General features: G+C 34.0%; 1 protein-coding gene across 1 annotated transcript; it reads right to left on the minus strand.

The window, feature by feature from the left end:
• Positions 1 to 3,798: 3,798 nt before the first annotated feature.
• Positions 3,799 to 4,270, minus strand: LOC148766321 (large ribosomal subunit protein eL33y-like). The gene is made up of 2 exons (XM_088826623.1): positions 4,168 to 4,270; positions 3,799 to 4,069 (listed from the first exon to the last, which is right to left on the minus strand). The coding sequence occupies exons 1-2, from the start codon at positions 4,233 to 4,235 to the stop codon at positions 3,799 to 3,801; spliced, it is 339 nt and encodes a 112-aa protein (XP_088682749.1). The 5' UTR covers positions 4,236 to 4,270.
• Between the last annotated feature and the right edge of the window lie 16,642 nt (positions 4,271 to 20,912).

Consider the following 20,912-nt stretch of genomic DNA (forward strand, 5'->3'; position numbering starts at 1 on the left):
TGGATCAGATAGAGGCTCAAGACGAAGCTGCGACATCCACAAAGCAACAATCAGTTGAAAACGAGAAGACTCCAACTCAAGAACTTCAAGTTTCTTCCGAAGGGCTGATTCATGTAGATCAAGTGATGACGCTGATCAGTGAAACCATCAAAGGCAAGTTGGAAGGAAGCTCTAAGTCGCCATCAACCTATGTCAAGCCTTACACGCCAAGGATTGATGATTTAAAGATGCCAATGGGCTACATACCTCCAAAGTTTCAACAATTTGACGGCAAGGGCAACCCCAAGCAACATGTGGCACACTTCGTGGAGACTTGCAATGACGCCGGAATGTACGAAGATCACCTCGTCAAGCAGTTCGTCTGAACGCTCAAAGAAAATGCGTTTGATTGGTACATTAATTTGGGGGCAAACTCCATTGATAGTTGGAAGCACTTAGATGAAGAATTTCTCAACCGCTTTTACAGCACTCGAAGAACAGTCAGCATGATTGAGCTCACCAATTCCCGCCAATGGAAGAAGGAACCTGTCATTGACTACATCAACCGTTGGAGAAATTTGAGCCTTAATTGCAAGGATCGACTGTCTGAGACATCGGCTATTGAACTATGCATCCAAGGAATGCAATGGGGACTCCGATATATCCTTCAAGGAATTCAACCTAAAAGTTTTGAAGAGTTGGCCACTCGAGCACATGATATGAATCGAGCATAACTGCAAATGGAGTAGAAGAACATTCATTCCAACAGTCGTACCAGCTCAAAGAAGTACATGTTGAAGAAGAACAAGAAGATCATGAGAATGGGGGCAAGTCTTTTGAAGAAACAGCATCCTATGCAATATGACAAGTCAAATGAAATCAAACACTCCTTGACACGAGTTTAAAAGGTCTACACGTACAAATCAAATGAAACACTCCTTGACACGAGTCTAAAAGGTCTACAAATTCACGTCAAATACTCATTGACACGAGTTTAAAAGGTTTGCATGTCCAAGTCAAATCAAGGCTCCTTGATAGGAGCATAAACTATCTACATATCCAAGTCAAATCAAGGCTCCTTGATACGATCATAAACTATCTATATATCCAAGTCAAGTCAAGGCTCCTCGATACGAGCATAAACTATCTATATATCCGAATCAAATCAAGGCTCCTTGATACGAGCATAAACTATTTATATATCCACATCAAGTCAAGGCTCCTTGATATGAGCATAAACTATCTATATATCCACATCAAGTCAAGGCTCCTTGATACGAGCATAAACTATCTACATATTCAAGTCAAGTCAAGGCTCCTTGATATGAGCATTGACTATCTACATGTTCAAATCAAGTCAAGGCTCCTCGATATGAGCATAAACTATCTATATATCCAAATCAAATCAAGGCTTCTCGATATGAGCATAACCTATCTATATGTCCAAATCAAGTCAATGCTCATCGATATGAGCATAAACTTCTATATGTCCAAATCTAAATCAAGGCTCCTTGATACGAGCATAAACTATCTACATATCCAAATCAATTCAAAGCTCCTTGATACGAGCGTAAACTATCCACAAGTTCAAGTCAAATGCTCCTTCAACACGAGATTAAACTGCATATATTTCTCCTTGTCTACATGAGTATAAACTGTGCACGACATCCCTCAAAAGGATATATTTTGAACTACGTTATGACTTGATCCCTTTATAGGGTACGTAGGTAACTTAGAATTTCTCTAAGTTCAGTCATCATTTCAAAGATGTATGTGCTTTGCTAGATCAAGCTGCAATTGAAGTTAAGCAGTTATCGAGACTCATTCACTCCAAGACCCATTGTCCGTGAACAAGTCTCGAGGGGGCATTTGTAGACGCGTAAAATTAATTAATTGGTTAATTAAATTAGCCAATTAAATTGTGTCTAAATTAAATTATAATTTATCTTGCAAAATAAGTTATGGAGATAATTATCAATTAATTATTGGCCAATAGAGATGTATTTGGAAGGCTATCATGTTTCTTCAAATGGGGATCCGTAGACGAATTGGCAATGGCGTGGATACCTCAATATGGGCTGATCCGTGGCTCCGCGAGGGAGGAAATCTCAAGATCCGTACTAAGCGTGCACTCCATTCGGCCTTTCCGAATAGGGTTTCGGATTTGATCGATCCCGTGGAAAAAATTTGGGATCTGAACATCATTAAGATATTTTTCTGGCAAGTGGATATTGAGAGAATGTTACAGGTTCCGTTGGGTGGTGGTCCTGCAAAAGACAAATGGGTTTGGCATTTCTCAATCAATGGTAAATTCACAGTTCGATCATGCTATCACATGATTTTGGCTCAAGCTTCATCGGGAATGCAACGGCGGGGGGTGGAGGGGTCGACTAGTGGAGAGGGGGACCTTAAGTGGAAGGATATTTGGCATATCCCTGTTCCACCAAAGATTCGAATTTTCCTATGGAGGGTTTGCGGCAATGCTCTACCCACTAACGCCGAACTCTTTAGAAGAAATGTAGTTCCTTCGCCATTGTGTGGCCGCTGTCATAAAGCAGACGAAACTATTTTGCATGTTCTTTTGAAATGTAGAGGAATGGAAGAAATATGGCATAATCCTCCATTCCACGTCGCTGAGGATATTGATGACTCGTCTCCTTGGAACTGGTTTGTGGACTTAAGGAATAAGCTGCATGAGGACCACTTTTTATTGGCCATGGTATTGGCATGGAAAACTTGGGAAACGAGAAATAAGGAGGTCAAAGGGGAAACTTCGATGCAATCCGGGGAGATAGTGGCTCGGTGCACAAGTTTCTTGGCAATTTTTTAAGATGCTCAGCTTCGTCCAAGCTCCAAGATCCACACTGAGCATCCTAGCGAATGGATACCACCATCACCTGGAATCGTTAAGGTGAATTTTGATGCGGCTGTACCACGGGGGAAATCGAGTTTCTCAGTAGCGGCGGTAGCAAGGAACGACGAGGGTCATTGTCTTTGGTGGCGAATGTTTAAATACATGGAACACTACCACCAGTTGAGAGTGAAGCTCTAGCGGCATTTAAAGCAATATCAATGGCAAAGGAGAAGGGTTGGGCTGATATTATTATCGAAGGCGACTGTCTTCAAGTTATTAATGCTTTATGTGCTCGAGAGAGTGATTCATCATCGTTTGGAGCAATTGTGGAGGATTGTTATCGCATCGCTCAAGATTTTCATTTTTGTTCGTTTAAGTTTGTCAAGCGTATGGGGAATAAATTAGCCCATGCCATTGCTCATCTTCCTTGTAATAACTTTTCGAAGGGTTTTGATCTCCCCCTTACTTTGGCTGCTATAGCCTAATAATATGAAGTTTACTGTAAAAAAAAAAAAAAAAAAAAAAAAAAAAAAAAAGAATTAGTTAGAAACTTAATGCTAATAGTTTAAACATATACATTTTCTAATGGAACAAATAGAGTATGCATCATGCACAAACAACTAAAACTCGAATATTATGGCACAATTTCAACCCTCTGATAGCGATTTCTTAAAGAAAACCTGTACTTAATCTGAAATCAGATACTAAAGAAAGAAAGGAATGGTGGGTGGTAAAGTACTTTCAATACTAAGCTAATTCAATACTAGAAATGTAAGATACAAAACGGCAACACATGGTCGAAACTAAGATAATTCAATACTTATATCTTAAAATTTGTTCTCGGGATGCATAGAATTTAACGAAAGTGATACAAAATCGAATTCAAATAATCGATTTTACAATCGAGATAGTGATGTATAACTAACAAATTGAAATAGAGTTTGAGAAAAGAGTATTTATTAACCTCAAATATTGCTAGGGTACATGAAGACCCTAACTCTAGCACTCATTGATTTAGGTGGGAGATTAGACTTGAATTTGGCGCGAACAACGCCGCTGTTACCGTGAGGGCGAGCAACTTTGCCCCAACTGCAACGGTAGTGAGAGCCGTTCTTCTTAACCTTGTCCTTGTAAATGTACGCCATTTTCTTAGCAAGGTACCACCCCACCTCCTCATGTGTGTTCACTCCTTCTATCTGTATCAACGACGTGTTTGGATACTGGTTCGACTTCGACCTACACTCACATTTCTTTTTCACTTCATCAACCAAACACATCTTTAAATCAACATCACAATCAAAATCAAAATCGGGTAAATCTTTTTTACTAGCTACCTTTTGTATCCGAGGACTGTTCCCCGGACATATAGTCGGACTCGCTCACCCTGCCGCCCTTTCACCATCGCCGCCGCCGCCGCTAGATCAAAGCTTTGCTCTCTCAGACTGTGGGGGAACCCTAAGATTTATTTTTAACACTTTTACATTGGAATGTCGGGTACAGTTTACATTCCAATTAAATAAATCATCAAATCCACTAGTTCTTGGATTTTACATATTTTATAAACAATATTGAAAACTATTATAAATGAATTGTTATCCATTTGTAGACCCCACATTCATTTTTTAATGGCCAAGTATATACGTGTCCATCGTTTGTAGGACCCGCAATTGAGTAATCGAAGCTCGATAGTTCAGTTCGATTATATTTGGGCCGAACTCAGTCCTTAGTGAGTCAGGCCGAGTTTAAGCCATCTTACTAAATTCGATTTATTTATGAGTCGAGTTTGAGCCTGCTATGACTCAACCAAAATAAGATCCGACCGATTAGGTTAATAATAAAATATATAATATATTTATAATTTTAATTTTATGACTCAACATACAAGGTACAACCGTATGAGATTATTTTATTTTGCAAAATAAAAGAAATTAAGTAGTTGCGGTGGCAATAAGTAAAATAAGAATTAAATGCAAAATACCCACCAAAATCCAATTACTGAAATTTATCATTGAGATTTTTGAATATAAAACGCTTCCAATAAAAGTTACTAATCTTTTTTTACTTATTTCGGTCTTGTTTTTATGTTTTTCCAATAACTTACAAAGACCGTTTAGGGTTTTCCTGGGTTGGCTTCAATCAAGATAAATCTTGTATATAAGTTGTTTCTTATAAAAATAGTTTTACTCGTTACAGTCATATAGTAATGGGGCCCGATATAAACTCAAAACCCAAAAAATACACGAGTCGGGCTTAAACCTATACTAAGGAGGTCCGATAGTATGTAAGCTTGAGCCGATCGAAACTCGACTCACATGGCCCAATTGTCAACCCTAATCATTTGTAATATTAATATATATCCTTACTCAAAGCATGACAATGCTTCCTAAATTTCTTGTATAAATAGAGGCATCAACATAGAAGAGCAAAAGACTTAGAGGCCAAGATATTAACTCGGAGCATGATGCTCGTCGAGTAAAAGATATAATAATCTCAGTTGATGATCGATTTAGAGACTATGAGATTAACTTCGAGCCTGATGCTCTTGGAGTTAGAGAAATATTAATCTCCGTTTAAAGTCAATTGAGAGGCTTTCGTATTAACTCCGAGCATAGTACCCAGAAAGCTTAATGGAGACCGTATAGAGGTCATACTATAACTCCGAGGCGAAAAACTCGTTGAGTTAAGACGTTGAAATTCCCGTCAAGTAAATGAAGTATTGCTCCGAGCTTAAGCTTGTTGAGACAAGAACACTGATTTAGAGGATAAATCATTAACTTAATCCGAGTCTAAACTCGTTGAGACAAGAAAGTCGATATAGAGGCTAAATCATAAATATAACTCCGAGCCTAAAGCTCGTTGAGTCAAGACGTGGTAATATCCGTGAAAAGACAATTTAAATGCCAAAGATCTGCAAATAACTCCGATCTTGAAGCTCATAGAGTCACTAGATCTGGTAAAATCCGTCAAGACCAACTCACCGGTTATAACGAACAAGCCCAAACTTAAGGGGCGTTGGGGTTATTTTGTACGCACATGACTAATCTCTCTCAGAAGGTGTGATTCCTGAAATTGAGTGATGTGATACTAATCACATTAAGCAATCAAGGATTTTAAAGGTTTTTTATTCAGATTTTTAAAATTGGTCCAAATCAGATTTCAGAGGCTTAAATTACAAAGATATAAATGTTGGAATGTTCTAATTGATGCAATCATATATTTTAAGCATTTGGAAGGTTCAAGATTTTGATAATTAAAGATGCACACATTTTTAGGAGTTTGGAGTGATTCTTATTACTGCATTTCAGTCTTGGAAGATCAAGACAATGATTTAGGACATTTCCTATTTTAGATTCAATATGTGACACCCCTCTCTCGACTACCCTTATTATATGTAATCTCAGCGGAAGACTTTTGAAAACATGATTTTTGTGGATAGAAATTTACGTAAAAAAATTTCTTTTTAAATCAGAGGGAGAGAGGGCACAACTTGCTAAACCCTAATCGATGAACTAACACTAATGCATGCTAAGTGCAAGACTAGAAAGTAACTAGGCATGATGGACTTAATGCAAATGCGGACAGATTCAATGCAGAAGCTTTAAAAATTAATTCCTCTTAAACTACTCATGAAAATAACCCCAAAATTATACCATACCATCTAATACGGGTCTCGATCACTCAGTTAAAACAGTTTTGAAATATGCATGGCCATTTAGGAGAAATAAATAAAATGGCACAGTCACTCGGTTTAAAATCCAGAACAGGGGAGGGAGTTTTGAAAATTCACAATAAATTCCTCACTGACCCAAAAACTACCAAATTTTACCCCAGGGCAGAAAAATAAGTTTAAAACATTTCTCAGTTGGAAGCAAGGCATTTGGGTGAGTAAAACTCCTGTTAGACCAGAAAACACCCGAATGGCCCTGTTTCGATGCAGTAATGAGAAATAAATCATAACTAAATGAATACTTACCCAAATCATGCACAAGACCTATCAAAATGATGAGCACAGAGAGATGCAGAGACTCCTAAAATTTCATGATTTGCTAAGCAGAGAACCTATATGAACATAATTTTAGAACATGGAGACAAAACACGAAGAAACTACTAGTCGAAAGCATGCATGCATATAAATAGTGAAAATTTGCTTTCGTTTACAAAAGGCTACGGATTACCAATTAATCATCCAAAATAGGGTAATCCTAATTACTATTACATACGTCGTCTTTTAATAATTTCCACCAATCGGAGGAAGCGAACGGTAGAAAATACCTAAAACCGTATCAAAAGTTTTTACAAGCATATTATACAAATAAAACCACATGACCAAGTTGAGAGCCAACACTATCCACATCCCCTCCATACGATCCCCTTCCGATTCTCGAGCTCGATTCCCAACTTCACGCCTCGGGCCCTAAATCGGGTATACCTACAAACATACAACACCTATATGAGTCTTTGAGGACTCAATGAGAATCTTGAAGTAATATCGAATACACATAGCACATAGAGCATACATATATCTATATATATATATATACATACATATATTTTATACATGAACATACAACATGAATTTACAACAATCATATACTTCCCTTTTTCGTCGGCGATCTTCATTCACATAATTGCCACCACGCATAGAGTGAGATAATTCCCACCTTTATAACCCTATGATCCCAAGACCATAGAGTGAGAATATCCCACCTTTATAACCCTATGCCATGGCACGTATTGAAGATTATAGGGGGAATTTCCCACCTTTATAACCCTACGGTCCCAAGACCATAGAGTGAGATTTTTCCCATATAATCATCAACACCGTAATGCACATGCATGACATGAAAAATTGTCGGGAATCCCTCGGAAGAGCCAATCTAAGTTACCGGTAAATAACCCCATATATTTCGAACCATGTCTAACTACGTGGGATCAAACCACCCCTAGGCCCTACGGTACCAGGCTCGCCGTACCCGAGAAATTTACCGTAACTTCGAAAGACTTTCCAACATAGTTTTATCTTTTAAAAATTCATGACACTTTATGCACCCACCCATGCACCCTTCTACTTACCCTTCTCTCATCCTCACACCCAATGATTCACATAAGCAAGCAAGAGCACATAGGAGCACATAGAAAACACATATAAAGTTTCACAAAATCATTTAGCCATAAAAACATAGAAATAACCGAAGTCTTAACATGCAAAACAATCTAACATCAAAGTTCACTAGATCTAGTATTTTTACAAGAATAAAATTCAAGATTTCCATCTTTACATTTATTCAAGCAAATACACTAGATCTTCACATGCAAGAGTATTTTAAACCAAATTATCACAAGTTCTTAGTTCTTAAACCATTTTTCATAGAAAACACTAGATCTTAACATGCAAGACTTTAGATCAACCATCGATCACTAGATCTTAACATGCAAGGCCTTGGATCAACAATCAATCACCAATCTTAACATGCAAGGCCTAAAAACAACAATCAACACAAGATCAACACATGCATAACACAAAATAAACCACATAAGCAATTTCAAGCATTTTACCTCAAAAATTCGAAAGTTCCTTAGTTAAGTCAAAAATTCATTTTCTTTTCAAAATCAACAATCAAACACTAGATCAATACATGCAAGGCACTAATTAAGCCAAACAAGCCTTTTAAAACATTTTTCCCCAAAAATTCGAAAGTTTCATGGCTAGGCCAAAAATTCATTTTCTTTTCAAAATCAACAATCAAACACTAGATCAACACATGCAAGGCACTAATTAAGCCAAATAAGCCATTTAAAACATTTTTCCCCAATTTTCGAAAAATCAAAGAACTTCAAGAACAAAGTCATCTTTTGAAAATACTAACATGCAATGATCATCTAAAACATATAATCACATAATAAGCAAATAAAACACATAAAAACACATAGAAACACATAAAACCGAAAATACTAGTGGTGTTGTAGGTTTGAGCAAGAATTCAAGAATTCTCACCTATACTCTTTAGGGGAAGGATTTGTTAGCTCTTTTCTCTCTAATACAAGAAGAGATCAAGAGTTAGATTAGGCATTAAGAAAATAAGAAGAAAATCAAAAGAAAAGGGGAGGAGGAAGAGCCTTGCTCTTTCGGGAAGAAGAAGAAAGAAGAGGGAGGAGAAGCTTACTCTAAGCTTGACCGAAAATTCTCCTTTTGTTGAAATAAAAGGAGACCTTAAACTTATAGATAGTGAGATTGGAGTTTGAGAGTGTATTTTGATCTTGGGAGTGGGTGGTATTTATAGAGTTTTTGGAGACTTCAAAGCCAATGGAGAAGAAAGGGAAATACATATTTTGTGGGGGTGATTTTGCAATTTCCGAAAATATGAGGTGGTGGTGGTTCTAGGGTGGTTCAAGCTTGAGAAGGTGGTGGCTATGGTGGTGGTGGTGGCTGCCGAAATGAAGGAGAAGAAAGGGAGGAGAGAAGAAGACCTTTGGTCTTACTTGAAGGAGTGAAAAGCAAGCCTAGACTAGAGGGTAGGGGGCTAGCCTTTGGGTATTTCTTTCTATGCTCAAAGTACAACCACACCAATGCATGTCTAATACTAATTAATATGCAATTTAAAAATCATGTGTGTGTGTGTGAGTGATGTCCGAAAATTGAAGAAAATGTGGGGAGCATTTTCTAATTTTCGACATTAATTAAAAATCCAAAAATGCATGGGGAAATTTATTTTCTAAAATTTTGTGTATGAAATGCTCATTAAAAAAAATCACATGCAAGAATAAAATCCTAATTCATGAAAATAATTTATTTCGAAATAATATCTCGAAATATTTCCTAAGCACATAATTCACATAATCACATAATTTCACATAATCACATAATTTCACATAATCACATAATGCACACAATAATCCACATAATCACATATTTCACATATTTACCTAATTCACCAAAATACTAACCATGCAAGAATTATTATAAATTCTAATTTCACAATTATGCACATAAGGGTGGTAAAATAAAATGATATTATTTTACCGAAAATGCGGGGTGTTACACAATAAATGTTAATTAGATTGGCTGGTTTGATTAGATCGATAATAATTCCTTGTTCTTAGTTTCTTTCTGTAGATTAGATAGCATTGAACCCTATATAAAGGGATCAACTTGTATGAATAAAAACATAACCATGTATTGAAATCTTTAAAGTAAGAGTGTGTCTCTTTGGTTCTTCAAGAACCATTATTTTTTTAATGAACTTATCGGAGTTGTTCTCCCTGGCATTCACCCCTGACCTACCAATCAATCTTCTGCAATTAATTGTGGCTTCTTTGTATACCAAGGTTCTTGCATCTTTATAGGCAATGGGTCAAGGTTCCACCCCATTGAATCCTTCTTTGGACGATCGAGGATTTGAAATCCGAAGTATTGATATCGGGTCTCGTGACATGGTTGGCGTGGTTCGTATCATTTGGTATCAGAACCAACTTCCGAAGAATGTTTCGCCTATCCTCTGATTCTTTTTATTCTTTCTATTCATTTTATTTGAGTCTTTGGTTTTTTACATATTTTGTTCATCCTAGTTTCATCTTTTAGTTTCTTTCATCAGGTGTGTTCTTGGGCCATTCAAGTTATTCTACTCTTATCTATCTCTGTTCTTCTAGAGTCCATTGTCAAAAAAGAAAAAGAGAGAAAAAAAAATTAAAAGAAAAAAATTGAGTGTATTTTGTTATTCCTTAATCTCGTGAACTCTATTAAGTCTCTTTCTTGTGGCGTCAACATTATAATTTTGGTTTGTGGCTCTACATAGCCATTGGCTCTCCATACTTCCGGTTTGCGTTTTTATATAAACGTTAGGTCGGGGTGCTAACAAGGAAAATTTGATCTTGTTTATCGAATGAGGAATTTCATTATTGAATTGTTTGTAAAAAAAAAAAAAAAAAAAAAAAAAAAAAAAAAAAAAGGAGAAGTGCCAAATTCAACCAAGACCTTTCAGCCTCATAGACTCGCTTTCAATACTACTCGCTCATTCCAAGGAATCAAACTTGAGGGCGAATTCTTTTGAAGAAAGGGGGTATAATGTGATCCCAATCACATCAAATAATAAAAGATTTCAAAGGTTTTCGATTCAAATTTTAAATTAGATCATATCATATTTTGGAGGCTTTAAGCACCAAGATATGAATCTTGGAGTGTTCTAAATGATACGAACCATGCCAACCTCGTGAAGAATGAAGAAAAAACATGAAGAAGGAAGATTAGGGTTTAGATTCTTTAAAAGTTGGGGGTACGTCTCGAAGAAGGAAGATGAATTGATTTAAGGACCTCCAAATTAAAGTATAATTTCTTTTTTCTTTTTCCGCTGGAGCAACCTCAACAGACGGTGTAGGATCGAAAGAATCCTTCACGAACTAGAGCACCCAATAAAGTGGGTTCATCGACCATGTTCTGGCACTCCCATTATATCGAATGATAACGAAAACCAACAACAGGGGTCTTTTTGTCCCATTTAATAGTTATGGGGCAAATGCGACAATAGTCATAATACAAGGGTGTATATGTATTTAAACAGTGAAATTATTGCATTGACTTTTTAATTGATCAAATTTATTGAATTATTTTGTTCAATTATTTGATCAAATAAAAGTGGCAATATATTAAGGGCATTATTATATTTTAATACTTAAGATACAAATAAATTATTTTTTAGGCGATAAATGTTACAAATGATACTTTAAAATGGTAATTGTTACAAAAAATACTTTAAGGAGATAAGTGTTATACATGCTATACTTCATGTATGCAGAGTGTATTTAACCATAATTTAAACAACTATAATGAATTATATATAAATAAGATATAAGTTCCGATATCATGCTCATGTGTAAATTCTAAAAATTAGAATTTATTGGCTGCTAAATTACTGTCTCCAGCAGTTATTTATAAACTGTCGGAGATAGTAATTTAACTGTTAATTGACTTTTTTTCTTAAATATTTTAATTATGATTATTGTATTCGTTGCTAAATTACTGTCTCCAACAGTTATTTAACTTTCTGAGACAATAATTTAACTGTTAATTGACTTTTTTATTTTTATTTTTTTTAAATAATTAATATTACTGTCTTGGCTGCTAAATTACTGTCTCCAGCAGTTATTTAACTGTCGGACACAGTAATTTAACTGTTAAATGACTTTTCTTTTTGAATTTTTTTTTTCTTAAAAAATTATTTTAATTAATATTACTTTCTTGGTTGCTAAATTACTGTCTCCAACAGTAATTTAACTGTCTTAGACAGTAATATTAATAATATTACTGTTCGGGAAAATAATATTCATAATATTACTGTCCCAAACACTAATGTTACTGTTTGATTTAGTAATTTAGTAGCCAAGAAAGTAATATTAATTAAAATATCTTTTTCTAAGAACAAAAATTCGAAAATAAAAACAGTCAACGGCTGAGACCGGCGGTTAACGGTGGTTGACCGACCGGAAAAAAAATTCCAGAAAAAAAAAATTTCAAGAAAAAAAAAAGTCAATGCCGGAATCTTGCCGGAAAAAAAAATTAAGAAAAAAAATATTTTTTCAAAAAATTATTATTTTGGGGGTTAATGTGATATATTTGTTTAAATCCGGGGTCAATATATAATATTAAGGAAGTTAGACCATAATTGATGGAATTGATAAGAATTATATTATGGAGGGTAGTTTACACTAAAGACATGGGATAGATTTATTTGAGAGATTGTTTTTTTTGTGGACCAATGTGCATTTAAGTCCCATGTGATGGACATTTTTGTCATTCGTCCTTTAACATATGTCAAAATCTCTAAGATTTTGAAATACTAAATCTATTAAGGATTAAAGGCAAAGAGACCCATGACAAGAGCACTTAATTAAAAAAGGGACATCCAACTTTTTTGTTTTTCAAATTTTTCCAACTCATTCAAACATATTTGCAAATAAGGAAAATCCTTTTATATATACCAACATTACCCCCAATTCCTTGAAACGCAATTCAACTTCAATTTCGGGATTTACACTCCAATTTAGCTTAATTTCACCAATTAACAAAATTTGACCATAATTTCAATTTTGACCCCAATTTTGACTCGTCACCACTGGAGATCGTTGGTCAGCCGCCGGTCTCCAACGTTGACTTTTTTTTTCTTAAAGAAATATTTTAATTAAAATTACTGTCTTGGCTGCTAAATTATTGTCTCCGCCAGTTATTTAACTTTTTATTGACTTTTTTTTTCTTAAAAAAAATTATTTTAATTAATATTACTGTTTTGGCTGCTAAATTACTGTCTCCAACAATAATTTAACTGTTAATTAACTTTTTTTTGAACTTTTGTTTTTTCTTAAAAAATAAATATATTAATTAATTTTACTGTATTAATTAATTTTATCGTCCTGGCCTGCAATTTTGCTCTCTTCGACCGTAATATTACTGTCACCGACCGTAATATTTCTGTCTCATGCAATAATATTACTGTTTGGGCAGTAATATTAGTAATATTACTGTTCAGGAAAATAATATTCATAATATTATTGTCCCAAACAGCAATATTACTACTGTATGAGACAGTAATTTAGCAGCCAAGACACTAATATTAATTAAAATATTTTTTCTAAATAAAAATAAAAATAAAATTCAACGTCAGAGACTGGCGTGGCGGTCAACGGCGGTTGACCAGCAGGAAAAAAATTTCAGAAAAAAAATTGAAAAATAAAAAAAGAGTCAACGCCGGAATGTGGCCGGAAAAAAAATTCATGAAAAAATTATTTTCTGAAAACAAAATTCAAAAGATTATTAAAATGGGGGTTAATGTGATATATTTGTTTAAATACGGGGCCAATGTGTTATATCGAGGAAGTTAAAGTATAATGGATGGAATTGATAAAAAAATATTATGAAGGGTATTTTGGACTAAAGACATGGGGATGAGTTTATTTAAAAAACTGTTTTTTTATGGACTAATGTACATTTAAGTCCATTGTTATGTCTCTCTTTGTTATTTGCTCATCTATTAATTTATAGGAGTTTATTCTATTGAAATGCTGACTGAGATTAAATATATTCCTAACATAACTTGTATGTTTCTTTTTTTTTAAATCACTAACATATAGGTGTACCGTGTAAATTTATAAATGTGCTTATTATATATATATATATATATATACACACGTCTTTTTACCATATTGAAATGCTAACTCAGATTAAATATATTCCTAACATAACTTGTATGTTTCTTTTTTTTAAATCACTAACATATAGGTGTAAGTTTATAATTTTACCAAATAAAATAGAGATAAATTCAAAACAAAATCATCATTTGGCATACCTCCTCGAGAGGTGAAAGTACTATCCTATCCTTATATGTAATTTTTGACCAAACTGTATTCAACATTTATGGTCCGGCATTTAGCATTTTCCCAGATTTATTTATTATTATTAATTTTTTTAATTAATTTTTATTTTTGTTTTTATTTTTTCTTCAATTTTTTCAATCAATATGTTTACTGTACTGAAAATAACTACATGTAACTGTAGTAAATATAGTCATTCGTAGTTATGTTCTTTTTTTTTTTACACCATATTTTCCGTCGATCAATTATGTACACACACGAATACTGGCTTATACAAAAGAAATTCATAACCCCAACAATAAAATTTTACACATTTCATATTATAAATCAATTCATATCAACAAAATACAAATCGAAAATACACAAACTTATGTATATATAACTACATGTTACTTTATGTAACTAGTAATGTATAGTAATATACAATAATATATAGCTATGTTTACAGTCTCTTGAGCACTGTAACTTGAAACACATATAACTTCGACCAATTTTCTTGACACCTTCAAGGAGAGGAAAAATGGTTTTCATTAAGCTACAATTACAAAATCAAAACAAAAAAATATTGTAGTGCAAATAAACAAAAACTGAAGAAACATCAAAACACTCAATATATATATATATATATATATATATATATATATATATATATATATATATAGAGAGAGAGAGAGAGAGAGAGAGAGAGAGAGAGAGAGAGAGAGAGAGAGAGAGAGAGAGAGAGAGAGAGAGAGAGAGAGAGAGAGAGAGAGAGAGAGAGAGAGAGAGAGAGAGAGAGATAGAGAGAGAGAGAGAGAGAGAGAGAGAGAGAGAGAGAGAGAGAGGGGGGCCATAGCTGCGAAATACTACTAATTTTAGACAAAACCGCCAATGACTCCTCATCCCAAGGGCCTCCTATCAAAACCCTAGCAGCCTCTAAACACTAGGTTCCGCGCTCACAAATGAAAAAAATGTACAAATAAATCTGACAATGAAATAATGAATGAAATTGCCATAAAAATATAGATCTCAGTGAGAGAAATTCAACAGTGGGTAGCTCGTCAAATTCCGACTGCCGGAACACAAATTACACCTCTGGCAAGACCCACTGTCGTCGAAATACGGACTGTAAAACGATTGCAGAAATAGATCGAGTGCTTCAAACGGAATGAAATCACCCGCAAAAGAAAGAGCCTGGCGAGAGGAATCCAACGGTAGTTAAACCATCGAATTCCAACAACCAGAGAGAGTTATGACTCCGGGAAGCAACTTCGCCAGTTGGATATCTATGGGGGCGAGATTTGAATCTACGAGTTGAGAGAGGAACACAGAGACGACTGTCAGTGATTAGGGTTTAAAACGGAGTTTAAAAGGGCATTTTAAGTACTTCAGGGTGTGCGAGGAAGGTCTGTCAAATTAATTTCAAAAATATGCACCACGATGTAATTAGTTTTGTGGTTAGTTATATATAATTTTAATATGAGGGGTCCCTAAAATAATCCCTTTATAAATATGCTATTTCAACATATATAAGTTTTTATTTATAGATCAATTTCCAATTAAATCATGTAAATAATTAGGAAAGCAACAAAAAATTTGAAAATTTGCTATTCAAACATGTTTCTAACTTTTTGAAATTACAAAAAGACCCATCAGGTGTCGATCATGTTTCTTCAAGTTTCCGACCCGAAACGTGTCCAAAACGCTGAAACGTTAAAAAGTTGAAGCTTCCGTACTACATACCATACAGGGGATTTAATGTAAGTTTTTTTTGTAATATAGGGGGATTTGGTACATGATTTTGCAATACATGAGAGGTTTATGCTCTTTTTTTTTTTTAATATAGGGATTTTGGTACATGATTTTGCAATACACAAGAGGTTTATGTAAAATTAATTTATTCATTTAAACTCTTTCTTTTTTCCTAAATTAAGTCAATACATCAATTAATTTACAATATGAAAAATAAAATAATAATAGTCGAGATAGAAGTTGGGATGAATTCTCAAATTATTTATGTTCATTTTATATATAATTAACCCATAATAAACTATATAAATATATAGTAATATAAATATATATTTTAAAAAAATTAATTGTTTTCAATAGATTAACAAATTAAATTATATTAAAAATTGAAAAAAAAAAAATCACCAACACCTAAGTTTCTATTAACCAGGTGATTTGGTACATGTTTTCCTTTACGCATGTTATAGGGGAAAGATGAATACTCGCCTAGTGGTATAATTTAAAAGGAGTTTTTATACATAAGTCCATAATCAATAATCTTTATTATTCTAGGTTCTGGAGTTATATATCTTTCGTCAATAAGCTCATCCATTTAAAATGTATTATAAAAATAGGCAAAATTAATGTATATGACAAAATTACCCCCAACACTTTAAACCCAAATCCTAATTGTAACCCCAACTTAACTTCAATATAATCAATTTTGACTTTTTTTATCTGAATTATTTTTTCCACCGGTTTCCGGCTGTCTCCAGCGTTGACTATTTCTTCTTTCCTCCGCCGGTTTCTGGCGTTGACCGGTCTCCGGCATTGACCGGTCTCCGGCATTGACTTTATACTTTTTTTAATTTTTTTTCTCTAAAGTTTTTATGAGTTTTTTTACGTCAGCCGCTGAACGTTGACCGTAATTGTACTGTCATGAACAGTAAGTATACTGTCAACCACATCAATATTATTATTTTTTTGGTTATTTATTTTTATTTTGTTTGAATTGTTGACAAGTCAACGTAATTATACTACTGTCGTTGACGGTAAATTATTGTAAACACAATAATATAATTGTCAACCACATCAATATTAATTCTTTTATTTTTTATTATGTTTGCCTTTGTTGAACGGTTAACATATTAATATTACTCTATTAAACAAAAATAGCGAATTTTATTCTGTTAATATTACTGTGCTAGAAAGTAATATAATAATATTATTATGTTAAAGTGTAATATAATTAATATTATTGTGTTAAACAGTGAGATAGTTAATATGATTATCAATCACATCAATATTACTGTTTAAACGGGCAAAAATATGTTAAAGAAAAAAAAATAAGAAAAAAAAAAATCAATGCCACCGATGCCCGGTGCTGACCGCCGGTAGAAAGAATAAAAAGAAAAAGAAAAAAGAAAACAATATCAAAAAATCAAGGTCGGTAACGGACGAAATTGTACTCAAAATTACGTTTTGGATCAAAATTGAATAATTTGTGAAATTTGAGCATATTATAATATGAGGGGTATTTTAGTTTTTTAAACACCTGTTGACAATGTCTTAATTTTTTATTAAAGAGTTTTTATCTGGATCACTTTACAAGTATCCCATGATTATAATAATGGACCCAATTTAAAAAAATGTAAACATATTTTAACAAGAACTAAAATATGAATTAGTAATATGATTTAATTCATAATGATTTATTTACATTAACATTCGTATATAAAATATGTAAAAATAAATATTTGATTGTTTCAATCGTAAAATCACGTGGCATTGGAAAGAAATCGAAATTCAACGGAGACAATAATTAATTTCATGTAGACTCCTATCCTAAATATAGTGAATCCATAAAAGAGTACTAACTACAAACTAATATCTACTAGTTTTACTTTAACCATATCATAAAGAGCATTGGATTTATACGAAGGTGAAGTTAGGTTTAGGGTTTGTTGATAGGCGATCGGCTTCAATGGGTGCGGGTGGCTGAAATGGTGTCCTTTCTTTTCTATCGCGTCCCTCTCCATCGATCCTCTCGAAAACATGATGCAGACAACTCAGTCTAAATAATTGGAGCTCAAGATATTGATGAGAATCTGAAATGCATGATTCCAATCTCATATATATATATATATATATATATATATATATATATATATATGTATATAATTATTAATTAATTCGTGCTACTGGCTTTTGAGGAATCTTATCAGACAGATTGATGTACTGGAATCTCATGAGACGAATTCTATTACAGGGAGAATCATGAGACGTGCTGACCATTAGTAGGTTTTTTTTTATGTTTGATTGACATGCATCTTGTTTATTTTTTATGTATTTCAAATAATATAAATAAAGTATTATTTAAAATATTGAATATATCAAACAGCTGGAAAGCTGTTTCTTGTTTAAGAACCAAAACAATGGTTTGCACAAGTTGTTTCCAGACTTGAGAGATCGTGGAAATTAAAAACCAAATTTTATTTTCAAATATATAAATTATTGGACAAAATTCACTTCACACCCTAGAAATTTTTAGTTTTCGCACTTTCCCCCCCCCCCCCCCCCCCCCCCCCTACAATTTAAAAAATAGACTCTCCCCCTTCCACATTTTGTTATAGTTGCACTTTGCCCCAAATGGGACTTTTCGACGTATTTTTAATCGGCTTTTTAATATCTCAGTCAAGTTGAAGGACATTTTCGTCCTTTCACCAACATCACCCAAATATTGATATTGTTAAAAATCCAGATGCTGAGATGGGTTCTGAGTTTGTTGATGCATCAATATCGATCCAAGCTGCAACGGGCTGGATCATCCGCCTCATAAATCGAGGTTGCCGGAGTAATTGAACCTCAACATGAAATGCAGCGGCACCTGCACCGTGTTTCCTCCGACGCCACCATCGTAGGGGTTGGCGAACAGGCACATCTGGGCTGCCTCGGATGGACCCGAAGATAAGGGGGTGATGCTGACCCCTGCAGCTGCGGTCACGAAGAGCATTTAGAATGTACTGCTGGAAATGACGATGGTCGGCGCCCCTAGCATCACAACTCACATGGTGGTGGGTGGCATCATATATGGCATGCCACATTAAGCTTCCCAGAGATTGATCGGTGGCCACCAACGCGTTGTTGAATTAAGGAGCGCGTGGTGGAAGGAATGAAGCGCGGATTTCAACGGTGGTGCCGGCAGAGTTGAGTCAGTGCTTCTGAGAGAGATGTTTGGGAGCAGAAATTGGCCTGAATTGTTCAAGTACCAGTGGTTGCTATAATATCTGGGTAGGATTGGTGAATGGACGAACATGCCCTTCAAGTTGAAGGAGATATGAAAAACATGGTGAAAAATACGTCGGAAAGTCCCATTTAGGGCAAAATGCAACTATAAAAAATTTGGAAGGGGAAAGTCTCATTTTTTAAATTTTACGGAGGAAAGTGCAAAAACTAGAAATTTTTAGGGGATGAAGTGCATTTTGTCCTAAATTATTTTATGTTTGTAACATGCTTATCTGGGCCGGACCTAGGGGCTTTTTGGTGGGGCTAAAATGTTGGTGTGCATTAAGAGAAGGAAAAATATATTTTGTAGGTTAAAAGTATACAAAATTTAAATCTTGGGTGCCAAAGTCTATAAATTAATAGATAAATACCAAAAAAAAAAAAAATACTCGTAGCAAATAGGTAAAAAGGAATAAATCTACGGGGCCGGGAGCCCCCAGTCTCCACATGGGTCCGCCCTGATGCCTATTGTGAAAATTACAGTTTTTATATTTCAAGTTTCCAACGATTTCACATTTGATCCTTCATGGTTGGTCCGATTCCACTTTTGGTCCCCTTGTTCCAGAGTGAACGAATTTCACCTCCAAACTTCAATTTTAAACACATTTGATCCCCTCCGTCACGTGTCCGTTCACATCTAACAGAAAACACTATTTTGGAGTCAAAATTGAAATTTAAACTTGTTTTGGGTCAGGAAAACAATTAAAAATTTAAAGTATTATTTATAATTATTTTTTTAAAATAATATTTAGTATAATAAAAATAAATTTAATAAAATTTAATTTTCAAATATTATCGTAATTTATGGAAGTTTCTGAATTTTTTTGAAGTTTTTTGAAATTTTAAAACTAATGGGATATCTCAAATTTCAAATATTTCAGAAATTTGCATAATTATTTGAATCGGAATAAATTTTTAGATTATTTTTTTGGGCAAATTACGGCCACCCCTGATGTATGGTCAAATTACGAAAAAAACCCCTCTTGTTTGGATAATTACAGCCACCCCCCTTCTTTTAAATATTTTTACGTAAAATTTATGTAATTCGGTTATTTACCGAACCAAATCGTATATTTAGTTCGGTAAACAGTATGAAATGTTGGCCTACCGAAATTTTGGTCCGGTTTTACTGAATTAACATCCCTAAATTTATCTCTTGAGGGGTCTTTTCGTAAGATAAATACATAGTTGAGGGGGGTGACTGTAATTACCCTAACAGGAGGGGGGTTTTCGTAATTTGACCATAGCTCAGGGGGTAGCCGTAATTTGCCCTATTTTTTTTTTTTTTTTTGAATTGGAATAAGAATTGAATTTGTACTCCCTAAAAAGATTTAATCGAAAAGTTTAATTCATTTATGTTCCATCAGACTTTCATCCTAAAAATGACTATCAAATTGAATAATTAAAATGCGTTTTATATAGAGATCGCTGACAAGTTAGGTTCATCATTAATCTAGGTTCAATTCTTAGTTCTCTTTCGCAAATAAGTCCACGCTCCTTTTATTGTAAATAACCCTAATATTTATAACAAAATTATCCCAACCATATAAATCCACCCAATTTATGATTTAAACCCTAATTCAATCCCAATTTCATCAGTTTTGACCGCTAAATCCGATTTTGACTTTTTTGTTTTTGAAACTTCTTTTCCCGCCATTGATTTATGTTGTGTGGTTGATATATATATATATATATATATATATATATATATATATATATATATATATAT

The sequence above is a fragment of the Erythranthe guttata genome, chromosome 12 (genome assembly GCF_056151865.1).
Source record: "Erythranthe guttata isolate IM_541 chromosome 12, IM_541, whole genome shotgun sequence".
Classification (NCBI taxonomy): domain Eukaryota; kingdom Viridiplantae; phylum Streptophyta; class Magnoliopsida; order Lamiales; family Phrymaceae; genus Erythranthe; species Erythranthe guttata.

What these genes read in the sequence shown, in the direction of transcription:
- LOC148766321 (XM_088826623.1), bottom strand. Translation starts at nt 4,235, where the DNA reads ATGGTGAAAGGGCGGCAGGGTGAGCGAGTCCGACTATATGTCCGGGGA. An exon ending in ACAGTCCTCGGATACAAAAG is followed by an intron (nt 4,070 to 4,167) that starts GTAGCTAGTAAA and finishes ATGTGAGTGTAG; the next exon opens with GTCGAAGTCGAACCAGTATC.